The 21,986-nt window shown below is 44.0% G+C and overlaps 1 protein-coding gene across 1 annotated transcript in view; it reads left to right on the forward strand.

The window, feature by feature from the left end:
* The window catches only part of LOC146860841 (uncharacterized), a 915,295-nt gene that overhangs the window by 796,381 nt on the left and 96,928 nt on the right, over positions 1-21,986 (forward strand). The window contains exon 39 of the mRNA XM_085646176.1: positions 4,384-4,512. Coding sequence (XP_085502302.1) covers positions 4,384-4,512 — 129 coding nt within the window. The remainder of the gene's footprint in view (positions 1-4,383; positions 4,513-21,986) is intronic.

The raw sequence follows: 21,986 nt of genomic DNA on the forward strand, positions 1-21,986 counted from the left end.
TTGTCATAGGTCTGCGCAAAAATTGGCAGATATTTGGCAAGTTAAACATACTTCTGCAGATCCATCAAGGGACATGGTTAAAGGAGGAATACATAAAATTCAAGTGCTAATAACGTTGACATCCTTTGACAAACCTGCACAAAGTTTGTCAGGAACTGTTCGAAATTGAACTTTCTGGTTGGCAGAGTATGCACCCTGTCCAAGCAGGATCCACAATCCTAGTTAGGGTAAGCCAGATGCACTACCTAAATTAACCTGCGCTCACCCTCTGGTAGTTTGGCACAGAGCAGCAGGTTTAACTTAAGGGGCAATCTGTTAAGCAGTGGCGGACGGTATGTTTTGGAGGGAGGGACCGGGTTAGACACACACACATACACATAACACTGACACCCAGACATTCACACACGCGCACACTAACACATATACAAACACATCTATTCAAAACACTCTTTACCAAACATTCATACATACACGCACACACGCACCAAACATTGATTTAAAATAAAGCAAAACACACTTACCTGCAGCCAGCTCTGCCTCGGAGGTTCCAGGAGGCTTGGGACTGCTGCCTTCCCTCATTGGCTGAGGGAACAGAGACAGGAAGAAGCACGGAATGGTTAAAGTAAGAAAAGGCTAATTTTCTAAAAGTGGCATTTTCAGACTTACAGTTTCAAATTCAACTTCACCATCAGTAGTGGGTTTTAAATTGTGAGTCCACAGAAACCAAACTCGAAATCGCCATCTTTTCCCAATTGTAAAGTACATTTAAAAGATGTTTAAAGGCAATGCCAATGTTAACCCATGGGAGAGATAGGCCTTGCAGTATTGAAAAACAAATGTAGTAGTTTTTCACTACCAGGACATGTAAAACTCAAAAGTACATGTCCTAACTTTTAAATACATTGCACCCTGCCCCTATAGCTGCCTCAGGCCTACCTTAGGGGGGACTTATTTGTGATAAAAGGGGAAGTTTGGCCTGGCAAGTAGGTTAACTTGCCAGGTAGAAATGACAGTTTAAAACTGCACACACAGGGCCCGATTCACAGAACTAACTTAAGACAAAATCCTAAACTTACTACCATTTTCGTATTCACAGAAGGCACTTGCTGATTTTGGTATTCACAGAAGACACTTACTCATTTCGGTATTCACAGAAGTTAGGAGTCCTAACTTTAGGATTCCTAAATGCCTTCTGTGAATACCGAAAGTCTTTAAATTAGGATTTTTCTCAGTTTAGGAGTCCTAAAGTTAGGACTCCTAACTTTACTACTACTAAACTGAGAAAAATCCTAATTTTAAGGCTTTCGGTATTCACAGAAGGCATTTAGGAGTCCTAAAGTTAGGAGTCCTAACTTTACTACTACTAAACTGAGAAAAATCCTAATTTTAAGGCTTTCGGTATTCACAGAAGGCATTTAGGAGTCCTAAAGTTAGGAGTCCTAACTTTACTACTACTAAACTGAGAAAAATCCTAATTTTAAGGCTTTCGATATTCACAGAAGGCATTTAGGAGTCCTAAAGTTAGGAGTCCTAACTATACTACTACTAAACTGAGAAAAATCCTAATTTTAAGGCTTTCGGTATTCACAGAAGGCATTTAGGAGTCCTAAAGTTAGGAGTCCTAACTTTACTACTACTAAACTGAGAAAAATCCTAATTTTAAGGCTTTCGGTATTCACAGAAGGCATTTAGGAGTCCTAAAGTTAGGAGTCCTAACTATACTACTACTAAACTGAGAAAAATCCTAATTTTAAGACTTTCGGTATTCACAGAAGGCATTTAGGAGTCTTAAAGTTAGGACTCCTAACTTCTGTGAATACCGAAATGAGTAAGTGCCTTCTGTGAATACCAAAATGAGTAAGTGCCTTCTGTGAATACCAAAATGGTAGTAAGTTTAGGATTTTGTCTTAAGTTAGTTCTGTGAATCCGGCCCACAGACTCTGCAGTGGCAGTCCTGAGCCATTTTAAAGGGTAATAGAGTGGATCACACAATCAGTGCTGCAGGTCCACTAGTAGCATCGAATTCACATGCCCTGGGCACATAGAGTGCGCTTTACTAGGGACGTACACGTAAATTAAATATGCCAGTTGGGGATGAGCCAATGTTACCATGTTTTGAGTACAGAGCACCAGAGCTCTGGTTAGCAGTGGTAAAATTCCCAGAATTATAAGCCACCAACAACGATGTCAGCAAAACAGGAGATTTGAGGGCAAAACGTTTGGGGGTAACCCTGCAGAAAGGGCCATTTCCAACAGGAATCTACACGGACCACCACCTCCCCGAGGCCAATTACTTTTTAAAAAAGAAGTAGGGAGTTGCGCTGCCCCCCTCTTTGGCCTTATGCGGCCCTTGGGACCATCACACCCTAAGGCCGGCTCCTGCTATCCCCTGAGGTGCCCACCCTCAGGAGATAGCTGTTTGCTTTGGTTCTTCCACCAAGCAAAAGCAAACACTTTGCTTCCAGCAAGTGGGTGCTGTCAAAATGCTCCTGCTTGCTGGAAACAGAGGTTCCACCTCTGTCCTTGCCCGCAGACATGTGGTAAGGGAAAGAGAAGAAAGGGCCAGCCAAGCAGTCATACACACTTAGTAAGTGTGCTTAAGACTCCATCCCTGCCCCCGGCACTGGCCAGCACAACCCCTACGGCCCCACCCTGCACCCAAGCAGGAAGAAAAACGAAAATGATAATAACATTAGTTATTATCATTTTCATCCTTTTTACACTGCCCGCACAGCACTGGGGTGACGCTCCTCCGCCTTAGCAGAGGAGCCGCCGCAGTCTAATAATCTTATGGCTACCAAAGAACTTTTAATGGCATTACAAAATATATGGTTAATGAATTATCTGGGATTTGAGTCTTTTTAGCTGTCACAAAAGCCAAATCTTATTACAATGACAGGTATAGTTTCTTGAATTGTAGTGTAGGAGTACCACCGTGAGACATCAGCTGTAGTAAATAGCCTAGCGTAGGTACCAACTCAATCCAGAACCCCGCTCGCCATTCAAGCACCCTGAAATCCTACAACATGGGTTGTACCTAAATCACCCTTTTTAAATAAATTCCCAGCTATATCTAATCTCTCCTGATGTGGAGTAGCAGCTTGAAACCTATCCAGCTAGGCTGTAGAACCTTCACTACAGGTAACCTCTTGATTCGGAAGGGGCTGGTTACATCAGTAACTGGCCCCATCAGAATTATGAATCCGCTGTGTTTCTGGATCCCTCTTTATTTTAACATGGGGATAATCCAGGGGCAGCTCCTCCGCTATGGTGGAGGAGCGTCGTCTCCCCGTCCCCCGCCAGCAGGGTTAAAAAAAAAGAATACGATCATAAAACTGGGTATCTTATCATTTCTTTTTGTTTCCAAGAGTATTGAGGGTGGGAACAGGGGAATAACAGGCACCTACGGGAGTTGTATGCACTGTTATCAGTGCGATTGACAATTTGGCCGGCCATCTCAGGCCAGCCAATTCTTCATGCGCACTGAAACTCTCTACAGCCCAGTTGCGTTGCTGGGTTGGAGACAGCAAAGCACAGACTCCCAGTCTCCCTGGGAGTGCAAATCATAGACGCTCACGCCAATCCTGAAGCTGCTCTCAAGTATGAGAGCAGCTTCAGGATTGGTCACAGGGGAGTCTGGGATCCTCTGCCTGCAGTGGAGCCATGAAAGGAACAGAAGACGGCGATGCGGCGGGATGCAAGTAAGTTATTTTTTTTCTTTAATCTCCTTTTTTTGGTGTACGTCGTCTTTTCATATCAGACTCATTCCTGGAAATTCCTCATTCTTAAAGGCACCCTCATGGTCCCACTAGTATTGGCCGGATTTTACCCACCCCCGAAGGAATCAGTACCTCCAGGGATGGGGTAAATCCGACCCTGAGGGTACCCTTGGAGATGAAGAATTATCAGAGGAATCAGTAATTCTAGGTCCGATTTCCTCAGTAATTCCCCATGTACCAAGAGAGGGGAAAGTCCGATCCATTTACAAAGAGAACAAGCCGAAGCTCCTTTCTTCATTCTTGTTGCTTGATTAGAAGGTCCAGCGGGTATTGGAGTGAATACATTTTGTGTACTCGCGGCGAGAACAAGCATTGACATGCAGTTATTTAATTTGCCTCTGAAGGAGAGGATCTGGCTGGCATCTTGCACCTGTCAACGTTAGTAGGGTTATAGGCTGCGGAACCTAAATTACTGATCTGAAATCTCAATATTAAGCCTAAGAAAAATGTTTGAACAAACTGTCTTATTGGTTGCTATGAAAGTGACATGAAACAGTTCAATATTGGGTTTAACTTTTTGCTGCTGTAGATGACAATTCCAGAGTAGACTCAAACGTGCACAAGATCACATGGTTATAGTTGCGTCGTCTCCTTTTAATTTCAGCCTGGTGACTCCTGGTTTCCTAAAGGTTTGAATTGCAGCTACTATACCTGTAGCAGAATCAATACCAAGCCGGTCTTGAACTTGGTGAAGAAGACGTGCAGTGGGGTGACAGTGCGGACCTGCAACTTGGTATGTCATGTTAATAACATTTATACATTGCACACCTGCCACCGAGGTAGCCTTTTGGTTTTAGGCTCGTATTATTCTGTACTTGAGGTTATTGGGTCATATGGCAGGTGTTCAGATGAACCTCAATCTTCAGGATGCCAGTAAGAAGAAAGTTCAGCATCCTTGACGTCATACAATTGACGCTTTGACATTTTGGAAAGCCCAGTAGGTTAGGGGGAACTGATCTCTAGGTTCCGAATGGTCAATCATTTGTACTATATGTGGATGTAGAAAGGAGGACCACAATGGTGAGATCACATGTAAATCGATGGCTAGAGACGGAAGCCCCTTGAGGGCGGGCTGACACTCGTTGATGGCCTTAGTAGTAGAGCTTGAGTGTTCTAGACTCATTGTACCTGCCACATGCAGTGCTCCAAAACACCAAGTTAAGGGCCACTTTAATGGGGAGTGATCTTCAATGGTCAAGTCCAGAGGAGACAACATCTTTCATAATGAACTTCCTGGCAAGATGCACAACAGTACAGAATGCTGAGTAGTGATTACAAATTAGCAAAACAGGTGTAGACCGAGGCACTGACTTGTGAGTCTAGATATGATAGGGAATTTGATCGATCAGGCTCCAGATACAATGGTGACAATCACTAGCCTAGGGGAGAATTTGACTAAACCTCGTCATATCTGCGTCTAGAAAGAGGGTTCCAGGGTTTGACTAATGAATAGAAGAACATGGACAGAAATGTTCCTTTAGGGAAACATCGGTTACATTGCGGTCCTCACACCGCAATACCTTTACAACGCGGGCATTACAACGCAAGTCATGACAATGACTTGCGCTGGATGGCGCTCTAAGCTAAGGAATAGTATGCTTTACTATTCCAACACCTTCTCTACTGTAACGTGGGCTGGAGTTGGAATAGTAAATCATACTATTCCTAAGTCCAGCGCCCTCCAGCGCAAGTCGTTTTAATGACTTGCGTTGTAATGCCTGCGTTGTAAAGGTATCACGGTGTGAAGACCGTGATGTAACATCACATATTCGTACCTTTCTGCAACAGACTCTTATTTATCTAAACTCTCCACTGCGATGTGGAAAACTACAAATTGTGCTTCAGTACTTTTAAAATGGTTCTATGATTCTGACACGGAGGTTAGGGGGACCACTTGCCTCACGTCACCAGAAACTGCACATACCATTCACAAGCTTTCCTTTTACAAGTCATTGTTTTCAAGTGTGTCAATTCAATTAGTTCAATTTTAAGTGCACGAAGACTACAATTCCCAGTATGCAGTAGATTGTTAAGTGCAGGCCCTGACACAAAAACTACACAAATCCAATACGTGGAACCAGAAATGAAATGCTTATGTTTTCAATAGGAATACTACCACAAAAGTGCTGGGCAGTCAGAATAGATTGTTGGGCCTGAAGCCATGTTTTCATTTGTCCCATTAGTGGATGGCACAATAGGTGCTGCAGCCCACAGATGACAGTTAACTTTCCATGCCCTGGGTGTATTTCTGCACAACACACAACGGCCTAATACAAAAGTTAAATATGCCAATCGAGGATTAGTAAATTTCTCCATGTTTCAGTGTCAAAGAACATACACAGGGTCTGAACAGCGGTGCCCCATTGTGCGGAGTCTAAAAAGCACTAATGAAATAGGGTCCAACAAAAGGCAAAAAGCAAGTGTCACAACGCAGAAAAGGCACGTTTCCTCTAGAGACCCTGTGTCTTGAAGGTCTCAGAGAAATTAACTCCGAACCTTAGTGGACCGAGTGCCCGTGACAGATTCTCTGTGACTCTGTGACATGCAGGGAATGTGCTTCCTCTGTGTGAGAGCTTTGTTGGTACAGAGAGGCTCAATATCAAGTATGCTAGCTCAGCGGGTCAATACAACTACTGCTGATATTTGTATTCCACCTACTTGTCACAGGTTTCAATCCTAGCGCATGATTCTGAATTCCCCTTTACAAGATATCATTGTCAGGCTATAGGAGCAATCACTACACTTCTGTACTGGGACACTGCATCATTTTGTCCAACTGTGGTACACAACCAATTACCATTCTAATGTAGTGGGACCCCTGGATTGCTGTGTGCATTTCCTAGATTTGGGGCAGCATCAATCACTACCACAGTAGCAGCATTAGCCACACACCTGCGTGTTCTTCATAAAAAAAAAGCTTCCAGGGTTGTTTTTGTGCAGGGTGGGACACCTTCCTGCACAAGAACAATCCTGTAAGGCCTTTTCCTCAGGATTAAGAATGCAAAATTCAGCACACATAGAAAGCAAGAAAAAACAAGGAGAATTTTTTTTTATTTCTTCTTGTTGTTCCTCCCCTGGGGAGGTGTAAAGTTTTGGTACACTCCCAAGTTTACATGGTTTTGTTAATCTGGGGAAGCGTCAAAATCCATGAGTCTTGCATGGGAGCATCCACCACAAAGTCCATGAAATACCTCCCTAGCTAAGAGTAAGGCAATGCAGTGATTTGCCCTGCCTTGCCTTACTCCATATCTGAGGCTATTCAGAGCCATGCAAAGTGGCTTTGCGTGACTTCATAATTGTGATTTTCTCCTCCGGTGCGTCACAAAAAGTGATGTTAAGGCAGCGCAAGGGACTCATTAATATGCCCCCAAGTATATATGCAAAATGTGCATCACGGATTGGGGATGCAGATTCTAATACCCTTTCTAGGATGTTAATATGCTGATTGAGTAAATAGTGGATAGAGACGGTCTCATAGGAGAGGACCTCTGCGGCGCATCCCTTCCCACACTGCCAGCACAGAAGAACATGAACCTTTTTTGACCACATAACCAGTTCAGAAAGACACACCATGCTACAGCCATTATGATTGGTCAGCTGATTGGTCTTAATACAGGGGAAATTTCTAATTTATGTATAAAAAATATTTGGGTGTTTTGGGAGTTCATCAACATAACATCCCCTAAACCACTCTGTAGATCATCATATTTTCAGGACTACAAGGATTGCACAGCATGAAGACCTAAATTATATGCCACAGTTCTCTAAATTATGACACAAAAATCACACATTTTGTGGCTCATTCTCTGGCAGTATACTTTTCATGTATTTGAGCTAGAAAATGTTTTTAATTTTTAAATCTTCAAATTATGTGGCAAATGTAGTACAGCTACAACTGTACGACAGAATTGCATAAATCCACTGGAATTCTCAATTGTTCATTGGTTTATTAACAATTTAGTCATGAATGGTCAATAAAACCTAAACATTCTAATTCCACCGATGCCTATTATCGGGTGCTCTTTGAAGAAAACACTGTTTACAAAATTATTTTCCCAATATAAGCACACAATATACAAAAAATACATAAAGTATAAAAAGTGTAATGTGGTAGGAATGCATGACGTTACAACGCAAACACTTGCAATACATGCCTTTACAATGCAGTTTTTACATTGCAACATCCATTACAACGCATGATTTTATATCGCATGCCATCACAACGCATTTTCAGAAACTACATTTACATCGCATTCCAAGACAATGCCTACCATTACAACGCATACCATTACAACGCATATTACTTTTAGGGCAACAGTAGGGTAAGTGTTGGATAGTGTAGGAGTAAACATTACTATTCCCACTCCAGTGAGTGCAACAGTAGGGTAAGTGTTGGATAGCGCATGGGTAAAAATTACCATTCCCCATTACTTACCTTATATTGCGTTGTAGTGACATGCGTTGTAATAACATGCGTTGTAGTGACATGCGATGCAATGGCTGCGTTGTAATGGCATGCGATGTAAAGGATGTTGCGTTGTAAAGGTTGTTTCCCATGTGGTAGTATGTTGGCATCTTGGAGTTCTAGTGACAGTTACAATCCACTCAGCCTTTGGCTTTATAATTTATGATGTCACTGGAAACCCGAAATGCAATATTTCCCCTAAGATCATATATAGAGGGGGCACACACAGGAGAAACAACAGAGGGTAGTGGCAGCACAGGGTCAGTGGCAGCACCATGGACCAGGGAGGAAGGAGGCGAAGGGGGCTGGCCGCAGTCAGAAACAAAATGCTATGGTCGCCATTACAAGACTGGGTGACTCAGTTTCCCAAGTACTGAAGTTTGTTTTGCAAAAGGTCCATATGGGGGAGGGTGACCACACCTGGGCCCATCCGGGGGTGTAAAGGGAACACCTAGTTGGATAAAAGACCTAAAAAAAGATTAATTCGCTTGATGGTTACTATGGTACCAAAGATCTACTACTGCAGTAGACAGCACAGACGCACACGTGATACCGCAGTGCGGCAAATGTTTAAAAAAAAAATTATTCCCGACCCTTCAGGTGCAGGGACAGCAACACAGGGCAGCAACGGAGGCAGTGACAGCTCAACGGACCACAGAGGGCAGAGGCACACACATGGAGGAGGATGCGAGTAGGTGCAGGTGTAGTAACGGAGGGCAGGGGCACCACAATGGACCAGGGAGGGAGGGAGCAGGGGTATGCACACTGGGAACACGGGGCAGGCAGAAGGGGCAAGGGGAAAAGGGCAGCAATGGAGGGCAGTGGCAGTAGAGGGGCAGTGGCAGCAGAACAGACCAGGCAGGGAGACGGTAAAGGCACCCACATGGAAAATGATTGGTAAGAACTGCAATGGAGGGCAGTGACAGCACACGGACAGAGGCAGTACAACAGGCTAGGAAGGGAGGGGTAAGCAGGGGCAAGCAAATGGGGAATCTGTGAGGGAAAGAGCAGCAATGAAGGACAGTAGCAGAACACGGGCTGTGGCAGCACAACATACCAGGGATGGGGAAGGGACAGGCACATAAAGCACTGAGGGGTAGGTGGGAGGGCGGCAGGGGCAGCAGAGTTGGGCAGTGGCAGAACAACATCCAGGTGCAGCCGGCACAGGTAAGAGTGGTGGGGAATGGGGGAGGGGGGGGTGGAAGTCGACAGGATAGGTAAACTTTAATAAATAAAACCACTTACCTTGCGCTCGCCGCATCACTGAGTCGGCGATGCAGTGAGCACAAGATAATTAGTTTTATTTATTTTTTATTTAATTTTACCTATCCCGTCATCTCTCAACTTGCACCCCCTCACCCTGGCCAGCCCCGTCCCACCCGACCGCCCAGCGCTCTTACATGTGCCGGACGCACCTGACAACATACCAGGAAGGATGGGGGCCGGGGCATTAAATAGAGAACAGGAGTGCAGGGGCAGCAATGGAGAGCAGTGGCAGCACAAGGGTCCAGAGATGAATAGGCAGGAGTATACACACGGCAAAGAGGGGCTGGAGGAGGAGGCAGGGGAAGCAACAGGGGGCAATGGCAGCACAGGGGCAGTGACAGCAAAAAGGACTAGGGAGGGAGGGAACAGGGGCACATAAACTGAGAATAAGGGGGATGTGAGTAGAGCCAGCAGTAGCGGGTTATGGAAGCACAGGGGGCAATGGTATGCTGTTAGACCTGACAGCCTTAGGATGGTCTTGCCCCAACCTTTTGCCTTCTTCCTCCACTTTTTCTGACCTAGTTTTTGCTGGTTTTAAGACACTATGCACTTAACCACGGCTAACCAAGTTCGAGCGTGCTTGTGCTCTCTCCTTTAAACATGATAATATTGGTTTATCCCCAATTGCCATATTTAATTTACTTAAAAGTCCCTAGTAAAGTGGCACTCCCTGTACCAGGGTTTGCAAATTAAATAGTGGACCTGCAGCACTTATTGTGCCACTAACTTAAGTAGCCGTTTAACCATGCCTCAGGCCTGCTATTGCAGAGCCACTGCTTACAGTTTACACTGCCATTTCGACCTGGCACAATAAAGATTTTTCCAGGCCTAAACCTTTCCTTTTTATACATATAAGTCACACCTTAGTTAGGCCCTGGATAACCCAGAGGGTAGGGTGCAATTCATTTAAAAGGCAGGACATGAACTTTTAAGTTTTACATGTCCTGGTAGTGAAAAACTCCCCAAGTCGTTTTTCACTGCTGCAAGGCCTATCTCTGCTATATAGACATTGGGATTGCCTTATTACGTTTTCTAAGTGTAATTTTTAATTAGGAAGAGATTAGACCCCCTACTAAAATCTAAAATGCTAACTTATTGTGATTTTAAATTACAATTCTGAAAATATCACTTTTAGAAAGTTCGCATTTTCTGACTTTAGCCCTTTGGTGCCAGCTGCCTGTTTCAGATCACATGTTTGGGGTGGGTGGCAGTTGGGCATTGTATATTCCCCCTAGACAGTCACACATAATTGGAGCTTAGTTGTGATTTGATGGGCCATACGAGCAAGATGGGAGGGAGGAGTTGGACCCAGCTTCCCATACACCTGAATAGGCTCTGTCTTGTCCCCACACAGAGGTCTGCATACACCCCTGTAGTGAGTCTGGAGCCAGAGCAGGAAGGGAGGAAATCTATGCACTTCAAAGGCATATCTTTGGAGGCTCCTCCACTTCAGGTGCACAGCTGGGAATAAGTACTGGACCTCTGACACCACCTCTTCAGTGCACCTCTGGACATGTGAAGACTGGGCCAAGGATAAGGACTGCAGTGCTGCTGAAAAGACTGACACTCTGCTGGGATGCTGTTTTGCTGTACTCCTACCATTCTGTGCTGACCTGCTGACCACTTTCCTGTGTGAGGGGACTGGACCTGCAGCACTTGAACCCAGAGTTGCTCCCAGGGTTAGCTGGCTGGCCTCCTGATCTGAAGTCTCAGAGACATAAAAGGCTTCCAAAATCCCTGCTTGTGCACCTAAGACTCTGCCATTTGTCAGTCTACCCTTTGAAGTGGTGTTATCCCAGTCCTGAACCCTTCGAAGTTGGCCCTAAGGTTCTTCTCCAGTGAAACTAACTCATTCCTCTGCTGAGCACTGCATCTCCGAGTTGAACTGATGCATCTACCCGATTGAGTTGCGCATCTTCAAGCACAACCGACGCAACGCTGTTGTTGCGTGGTTTTAATCTGTCCCAAAAGACTTGCAACGCAGCTGCATCCCGCATCTGAGACCGACGCATCGCCTTTGGAACTGACACTGCATGATGCTCTTCCCAGCACAAGATCCTTGCATCTCTCATCGATGGCAGCCTCGATGATTGCTCTGAACTTCTGGATTGCAGATTCACTGATTGTTGTACTCTTACATGAAGTATACACTGGTAGCCATGATGTAGGTTTCAAAGCCTTCTTTATTAGTTCCAGTTCCAGGTAGCATCAGTCTAGGTTTAGCCATGTACCAGCTCATATCACGGCCCCACCAGGAGCAGCCTGCCTAGCTGCTCAGCCCATCTCCAACTGTCATCACTCACCCACACAGGCACCCAGGCATTCCATTCATCACAGTCACACCAACATTCCGTTACCATCTCTCACTCTGGCTGAGCAGCTAGGAAGACCTAGTCTAATTACAATTAAGTAAAACTCAGGATATAACATTATCCCTTTCCTTTTAAAAATGAAAACAAAGTTTACACTACTACAGCAAAGAACTATACACAAAATAAACCGTAATGTCCATAACTCAAGGATGCAACCAAAAGTAAAACATCACTAAAGCAAGAACAAAGCAAATCAAAGAGAAGATAGGAAAAAGCGACATATCATAATATAACATGCATCAACAATACCCATCCTCCCTCATGAAGATTATTACACCATATAACAACGCAGACTAACACTGCGTACTTTGGGGAAGACTTAAACTGTCAAACTAGCAGTAAACTAGCAGTAACCCCATCCTTCCCCCTGAACATTTGAAATACATGTAGTGAAAGGTGAACACACCTGACGACAAACACCCGAGGCCAGAAACAGACAACAAGGGTGAACCAACACTACACATACACGTGTACCACAATATGGACCACATAGAGGATACACACAGTGAGGCGCAGGGCGACTTACACACGACCACAACTGAAGCGCAGGGCGACTTACACAGGACAACACGTGATGCACAAGGCGACTTACACACACAACAACATCTGAAGCGCAGGGCGACTTACACAGAACAACATGTGACGCGCAGGGCGACTTACACACATACAACAACATCTGGAGCGCAGGGCGACTTACACAGGACAACATGTGACGCGCAGGGCGACTTACACACATACAACATCTGAAGCGCAGGGCGACTTACACAGAACAACACGTGAAGCGCAGGACGACTTACACACAACACAAAGAAGTGGGAAACCACCCACCAAGACCATAACCACCCTCACATAAGAGAAACTGTGGCATACACAAACAATGTACCCTTGTACATACATCAGGAATAACACCCACTAGAATAAGGAAGATAAACCATATACCTACCCCCATGTAGAGGTCACTAACTGGGACTAAAACCCAACCTCACCCCTTCTTCTAGGGGATAAACTGTGATGACCACCCACTAGGAGATTAGGACGTCCCAACCAATAACAGCGTAAAACAACTGTGGCATCACGACATAAAATGAACTCTGTAGCACACGAGAAAACTGTGCCCAACGCCGGTGAGCGACCTCTCACCCGAGTGCTAAACAAGACACACATTAATAATGTTCTTATTCCACAGCTTTGAGATATTCACATATGCTATTTTGACTCTCAAAAGCTAAGACTGACCGCACTAAAACTAAAGATGCAGAAGACATCATTACTCCTTTGTCAAACCGGCCAGTGTTACACCATAACTGCTGGGCTCCTTATGATATTACATTTCCACACCGTCAAAGTTATATGCCACTGAAATGTGTCTGCTGCTTTGGAAGCTTACCGGCAAATACACAGTTCCGTGAGTCGACCCGAATTTGACAGTCCTGCATCAGACATCGATGCATACATCAAGTATCTCTTGCGTTGTCACCAGAGATCATGTCGATATACAAAAACTTTATTTGAAGATAAACGAACAACAGCGTGGTTGGCAGCACATAGCATGCATAGCAATGACGAAGGCAAACACAGTAGATCGCCTCCAAACACAAGATGGTGGCACGTTTTATTACGTCCGCCGGGTGGCTCGCGGCACGCTGAAGCTCCCAAAGCGTCTAACGACAGAGCTCTGCACTGGAATCCACCTCACAGAAGTTCGAAGAGGGAACACGCGCAACTCCAAGTGTAATGTGAGTGCCACGCGCATATTTGAAATTTGAAATTGGAGTAAATGGTTGTTTTTCAAAAGTTGAGGGCAGATTGTTGATGCTAGTAAAATAAAGAAAATAAAAACTCACCAACTTTCACAGAGCGCTTTTCACACAGCGCTTAACAGATGCCCCCTTCTGGTGCCTACTGCCGCCGGCAATTAAAGCTCACCGACAACGTGTTGCCACAAGTTCCCATTACACGCATGACTCGCTTCACAGACAAACGTCGCATTTCCTATGTTTCCAGATAAAGTCAGAAGTCACGTTCCCTTCAAATCCATTGCCTATTTCGGATTACCTTCCGTGAGCCATGTCCCACGCTGTCCACGAACATTATATGTTGCAAACTCCAAAACAATTTATGGAAATGTAGAGGATAAAATCAAAAACCACTTTGTTGAAATGTGCTTAGTAGTGCACATCATGAGACCAAGCACTAGACTTAGCAAGCTTCCAGTCATCCATACCGTGTGCACTTGACACCAGATAGTGAAGATTGTTTAGAAGACAGCATATGCAGATGTGTTGCTTTGTATAATAACTTCCAGGCACATTATTTCCACCTTGTTCACTGACGCTGCTTGTACTTTCTAAGTGCCATTAAAGTACCAATCTTAGCAGAACCACACCGCTTCTGTGTGGCACCTGTGAATTTACTTCACTGAGTTGGACCACAACTCACATTTTGAACAGCCGCTATTCCTTTACTTCACTGAGTTGGACCACAACTCACATCTTGAACAGCCACCGGATACATCCATACGGCAGATTTAAAAGGAAGTGGTAGGGTGACAAGCAGTCATTTCACACCCTAACATACAGACCATACCTTTGGTCAAGTCCATGGAGTAAGATCAGGAAGGACACAGGTTGGGGCCGTCCGATGACTGGACACTGGTGGGGCCGGCTTGCCTTTTACTCCATACTCTTTCATGTATTTTTCTTTCTTTTTTTTTCTTTGTAGTTGCGCTGGTTTCTCACAGTTTCTTTGTAGATCTGTCAAGTCCATGGAGTACGCTTGGGTTCAAGTCCGCTCGTCGCCAAAATTAATATGTTGTACTCTTACATGAAGTATACACTGGTAGCCATGATGTAGGTTTCAAAGCCTTCTTTATTAGTTCCAGTTCCAGGTAGCATCAGTCTAGGTTTAGCCATGTACCAGCTCATATCACGGCCCCACCAGGAGCAGCCTGCCTAGCTGCTCAGCCCATCTCCAACTGTCATCACTCACCCACACAGGCACCCAGGCATTCCATTCATCACAGTCACACCAACATTCCGTTACCATCTCTCACTCTGGCTGAGCAGCTAGGAAGACCTAGGCTAATTACAATTAAGTAAAACTCAGGATATAACACTGATCATCGGAAACGAACCATCGTCTCCACTGTGCCTCGCATGCTCAACACAGGCGAAAGCCCCGCCGCAATCGCAAGCCTCATCTATAGGACTCTCTTCTGCTGATGCATCAGAACCTCACACCACAGCCTCATCACATTTTGAAACCGATGCATTGTCTGCGCGGTGCATCTTTGATGCGGATCCACGTGTGTTTTGCGATCCACACAAGCGTTCCACAACCAGGATTGAGTTACTTTGATTCAGTGGGCCTAACTGTGTCCCTGTAGAGGACCCACACTCTATCGCGGCCAGCCTGCACTTTTCACTTTGTCCCGGTCCGGCTCGGCCAGTTATCCCAAATAGCGTTTTTTGCTTCCAACCTCTATAGTTCCCTTCAAACTTAAAAATTCAATATCTCAAGTTTTACTTATTGGATTTTTGTCGTTTTGGTCTTTTTTAATTTAATGAATTAAGATTGGAGCAGGAATAGATATAGGGTGCAGTGCCTGCAAGGGGCACTGGCAGCATAAGAGTCCAAGGAGGAAAGGGGGCAGTTACAGAACAATGGAACACAGAGAGCAGGGGCAAGCAGATTGAAAATGGAGGGTAGACCGGAGGATGACAGAGGTGGAATGTATACCATAAACTGCAGGAGGCAGGGAACAGAGGCAAGTTGACAGAGAATGGAGGGCAGGTGAAACAGGGTAGGGGCAGCAAGCTGATCATGGTGAGCCATTTGTAGTGGGTTGACCACCCGTGGGCCAAGGCCAACCCCCTCTCATGTGAATATGATTTTAAAAAACATGAAAATAACTGAAAAAAACAGAGGTTAAAGAAACATTTTAGTTAGGTATGGTAATATGATCTTCCCTTACATTAAAAAGAAATTCACAAATAAAAAACTAAAGTTTAAAGTGACATTATAGCTAGGTATGGTAATAAGATCTTAGCTTGCGTTAAATAAAACATAGAAATACACTGAAAAAGCAAAGGATACACTAACATTATAGATAGGTGTGGAAATGATTTAAAAATGAATGTTCAAAACAAAAACAAAAACACTGAAATTCACCAGTTATTGTTCAGTAAATTAACTATGACTTGCTACCCGCTATGCACTGTGTATGACCGCACATATTTCATCACTCATGACATGGTATATGATATCATTATTGACATAATTGATGACATTTCAAATATCATACATGAAGGGGTGCAAAAGTGTGATATATCCAGACAGATGGTCCTGCAGGAGCCCTGTCGTACCTCAGAACCAGTGCCATGGGACTGAGTTATGTGATTGGCTTGCTGCTACTCTAAAACAAAATGTTGGGGCCACTACTACAGGATTCAGGTAATCCTTGTCCTTCAAAAGTTTTAAAAATGGCATAAGGGGCCTGGTTAGAGACATCTTGACCCCCAGAGGTTAAAATTAAAATAATAATTATTGCCCGCTGGTGCCACAGTATTCCTGAGCACGGCTAACGATTTTGACAGGTAATCTCACAACTTTTTCATATACATAGCTTAATAACTGCGAATACAAACAATATCACTCCAATCTTTGTTGAGTTTGCTAAGAACATTTTGCAGCAACATTCCAAGTGACACTTTTACATGTTTTCCAAACGTCTGGTGTCATGTTTTCACCATTATCCCAGATGCTTGGTGACAGCACTCTTTTCACATATACCTGTCACAACACCTTGCATTGGATGTTTAAAGCCTTGGGAGTTTGGCAATTCACCTACTATCAAGACTGACTCACTAGAAATGGGGGCAGATGTACCAGAGGGTATCATCCATTCTCTGTCTGTGGTAAATGTGATGATACATATTGGGAAACATTCTTATGAAACCAGCCATTTTACCTTCAGTGAAAGAATCAAACAGAGCCAAAATATCAAATATGATTTTAATATTTTCTGATTCACTACAGTTTATAAAACAATTAAATAAGACTTTAAACATTATTCAAAATAAGGCATCTTTAGACCAAAGACCACAAAACTGAAAAAAGCCAAAGGAAGAAGAAACAATACTTTAGTGACATCCCTAAACAACAAAACACAATTAGAATAATGTTAGCACAGTCTTTCTTGCTGTTGCCTTGTATAACAAAGTGACATTGTATTTGTCCCTGTAGGAAGAAATAAAAATGACTCTTTCACTCACCTTTTCTTTTCTTTGAATGGCATTTAGTTTTTGGTTGTGAAGGTGTTCTTTCAGTGTTTACATGTTTTCACTGGTGAGGGCTATTTTCCTTTTGGTGGGGCTTTATCAGTTAATATAGGTGTAACCCTAAAACAGGATAGCCTATCAATAACGTAATCAGGAATATCATCAATTATACCATTTAACGTGTTATAAGTGATGTAATATGTGAGGTCATGAGCAGCGCAGGACGAAGGTGCAGGATATAGTTAACTCATTAAACTATAACTTCTAGATTTTACTGTTTTTTAAACTTTCATTTTTATTTTAACGTAAGCTGAGATGTTCTTACCATACCTACCTATAATGTCACTTCAACCTTTGTTTTTTTCAGTAAAAAAATACATATACATATTACACAGTGGTTGTTGCCACTGAGAAGTTATAGTTAGAATCCAGTTATCATCATCAAGATATCTTTATTTCGGCGATTTGCCTTAAAAAGTACAAAGAATAAATATATACACAGACAGACCTGACACAGAATAAAATAAGTCATAGCAGTACATTAAGTGATGATCAGTCCCCTTCTTCTATTCCACATTGCTAATAGAAATTTGGAAACTGCAAAAACTATACATTCAGATGTGTCTGTTTTAAGGATTCTAAAAGCCTGGCTACATTGCCGAAAACCCATGTTTTTGCAGATAGGCACTATCCAATGCTTCCTAGCTTTTGAGTATGCAGGGCAAAAAAATAATACATGGAGCTCATCCTCTTTATCACAGCTACAGCCAGGGCAGGCCTCGGTAGAGGTAAGTGCCCAACTACTGGTGAAAGCTCTCAGGGGTAAAGTGCCATATCTCCATTGAAGATATAATTTTCTTGATGCAATGGGATAGATAATATCCATAAAATTCTCAAATTGATAAAAATCCTTGACACTTAAAAAGGATTTAGTTAAAACTCCATTCTTAGGGGCAGTCTGTACTCTGTTTAGTTGCTCAGCCACGTAGATCTTAGTAAGCATCTTCCGCGAAATCACCTTGCAGCTTGTTTCCGGTTCATACCACATGTCATCTAACCCAAGTTTGATAAACTGGGATTTTATAAACATAAACCAAGGGATTTTTAGTACACCATTGCTAGCCAAAATTTCCTTCAGCTCTAGTCTATAATGCAATAGTTCCGGCGTAGTCCACAACCTGTGCCAGTACCTAAGGGGCTTCAGGGCTAGTTCATCATCAATCGGCCTCAGGTCCAGATCCATCCTTAAAGGATGCAGCGGGGTACTTTGTGGGAGTGATAATAGCTGTCTGATGAACTTATTTTCAATTTTAGGAAGTTCCAACCCTGTTAAATGCCCCCAAAGTTCCGCTCCATATAAGAATGCTGCCCTGGCCTGGCTCTTATATACTTCAAGCGGGGGTTTGATAGGTTTATAAGTAGACGTATTAGAAAACCTAAGAATACCCCCTGCATAATGGGCTAGTTTCAGCTGCGCTTTGGCTATTTGTGGAGCCCATGAAAGATTTTCACTTAGAGTTACTCCTAGATAATCAAAGGTTTTTACCCTTTCCAAATTTGATGAATCTAATTTTGGGTTCGGCCGTGTGGAAGGTGAGGGGTTAAAAACCATATACTTTGTTTTATTCACATTGATTTCCAGGCCACGACCTCTACAAAAGTCCTCGAAACTGTCGAGCACACGCTGGATTCCCATTGGTGATTTAGAAAGTAGCAGAGTGTCATCCGCGAACATAATCGCTGGCACCCTGCTACCTGCCAAAATTGGGGCATCATTATTAGGGGCACTATTAAGATGGGAAATCACACCATTAACGTATAGGCAGAACAGGGTAGGTGCTAAAACGCACCCCTGCCTCACCCCTCTGCCAATGGGGAACTTGGAAGTTAAAGCCCCATTTTTCCCATGACGCACCTGGGCAAAATTACCCTCATGCAACTTAATCAGTATTGCCAGGATTGGTAGTGGCACCCCCAAACTGACCAACACAGCCCAAAGTTTTCCTCGGGGCACTAGATCAAAAGCGGAGCGGAGGTCCACGAATACCATGTAGAGGCTGCCACCCTCAATCTTTGCTGTTTTCCAGAATAGTAATAACAAGCGAAAGATTTGATCCATGGTAGAGGTGTTCCTCCTAAACCCCGCTTGGTATTGGCTCAGTATAGCGTGCTCCTCCATCCAGTCCTGCAGTCGTTCAAGGATGAGCCGCGCAAAAATTTTTTGCGGGACATCTATGAGGCTAATGGGCCTATAATTTGCCGGTAACAGAGGGGAACCATTCTTGAAGATGGGAACGATTTCTGCACCCAACCAGGTGCAGGGCACATTCATTCCTTTCAAGATTGCATTAAATAAAATACATAGATATGGTCCCCAAATCTCCATTTGATGTTTAAAGAGGTCTCCCGGCAGTTTGTCTAGCCCTGGGGCCTTACTGGATGGAATTTTAGAGATGGCATTAACAACTTCCTCGACCGAAAACTCTATATAATCGTAGGGATCATTCGATGTTGGTAAGACCGGATGTGAATCCATATCAACAGCGTACAGAGCTCTAAAGTGATCTTCCCAAATGTTAGCCTCTATATTAGGTTCGGTTGCAGGTTTGGGATCGCCGCTTCCTGTGTTAATTATAGCCCAAAATTTACGGGCATCATTCTGTTCTAAGGCACAGGACAGATCGGTCCACTTTGCATAGTCCCAGTCCTGTTTGGCCAGCTTCAACATAGCTTTATAGTGTGTTCTCTTGGCGGAAATAAGGATCTTGTCATTGCCATATTTTACAGCCCGAATCAACTCTTTTTTTGCCAGGCGACAAGCATCATTAAACCAGGAGGAGAGAGGAATCCTATTCTTTCTCTTAGTTACCAATGGATTGAACACATCAAATAAGGTACTAACAAGATTCGTATGCAGGGCCTGCAATTTGATATTAAAATCAGGAGGAGGTTGTTGCGATGTTAGAACATCTAGTTCAATAAAACACGGCAAGATTGAATTATACAATCTTGCCAGGTCCTCAGAAGACGCCTCCACCTTATCCCATTTGACCCTGCGCCGATCATTCGTTAGGACTAGCCTATCTGCTCGAACATCTCTGTGTCCTAATTCCTTCGGTTGTGTGACCGGAGAAACCAACTCCAGCCTCAGCAGATTGTGATCACTGTCATCCCTTACAATGACCTCAAGGTCGATAACCTTTGACCACAACTGTGTCCGAACCATGATGTAGTCTAAACGTGATTCGTGGCCCTTTTTATTGTATGTGCACCTAGAAGGTGTATCTGAGTAGGTGCGTCCGTTACAGGCCCTAATTGAGTGACTTAGTGTAAGGGCCGTTATTTGGACTGCTAAGGGGGACCATGACCTAGTGTGTGGAGATTGGATTTGCGGAATGGACCAGTAGTCATCCTCAGTTGCAAGTGCACCGTAATCCATCCCCGGTAAGGGTTCATAGTGACAATTCAAGTCTCCTGCTACTAATAGGAACACATCCGTTGGAATGGAATACAGAAAATTTGATAGTTCGTCAACCGTAGTAGACTCACTAGCTAGACTAACAGGTCTCGAGTAGACATTCACAGCAGCCAGCTTAAAGCTATTAGGCCATTTCAGGATTACACACAGTATGTCATCCGAGTGGGTGACAACAGACTCAGCTGTGCAACCCAGATGAGTTGCCACCCATGTGGTAAGACCCCCAGATGCTCGTCCCTTGCCCCCCCATCGAGCAGGTATGTGAAAACCCGCAAATCCCATTCTCCTTTCCTCTGATCTCGCCCACGTCTCCTGGAATAGACATATGTCCATTCCATCAATGAAAGTGCCCCAGTCATCACTCGCTATTTTACTATGTAGCCCCGCAACATTCCAGGACGCAATCACCAAGGATTCAATATTCGTGGTTGCCCTGGAGTTGCAGACACTCCTGTTTGTAACGATGGTTTCACACAGGTGCTGCTCTATGACCTCTTGGGCTTCTAGGCGCCTGGCATCAGATATAACCTCTTGGGGTTCAAGGGGGAGTTCGGCGGTGGGGGTATGGTTCTCTATAGCAGTGATTAATATCCCATCTATTCTTGACGAGCACTCAGCCTCACCAACAGCCCTACTTTTACTATTGTTCTGAATTTGGGCATCACCCATTACCCGACCAAGTCAATCCACTTGGTCCAAACAGCTGTATCTGTTTTGAATCGATATTTTGGGAGGTGCTGGCAGATGATCATATGGAGCCCTTAATGACCTATCTCCTCCTCTGTGTTGTACTAATGACCACCCATTCTCCATAGTGTTCCAGCGGGTCGGTGGGTAAAAGTGAGACAGAGGGTAAGTTTGGATCAATGCTCCCTGGTCATAATGCCTCCAATTGCAGATATGTTCAGCAGTTCGGGGATCTTTAAAATTTACTAGGATACAATCTCCCCTACTAGTTTTAGGACCATGACCCACCCACGATACTCTACGTGCCATAAGGATTTCACTAGTAATATGGGGGGGAAGTGGTCGATTTTTATTGAGCCAATCTATTACTTTGTTTTTAAGAGAAGGGTATGGTTCTATGGTTGAATTTGGAAGCTCAGGGACTCCCGCCAAAATTGCCACATAAGGGCTGCATTCAGGTGGCAAGTCTATAATACGTTCCTTGGGGGGATAACCCTTGCTCTCCATCTGACCACCCTTCCCTTTATCTACGTTGGCATCCCCCCTCCGCAAGTATGTAATTGGCGTAGTAGTTGGTATTATTGATATTGGTATTGTTGGTGGGACAGGCGTGGTGGTATTAATTATAGCTAGCTCAGGCTGGGAATGCCCAATTTCAGC

The sequence above is a fragment of the Triturus cristatus genome, chromosome 3_1 (assembly GCF_964204655.1).
Source record: "Triturus cristatus chromosome 3_1, aTriCri1.1, whole genome shotgun sequence".
Classification (NCBI taxonomy): Eukaryota; Metazoa; Chordata; class Amphibia; order Caudata; family Salamandridae; genus Triturus; species Triturus cristatus.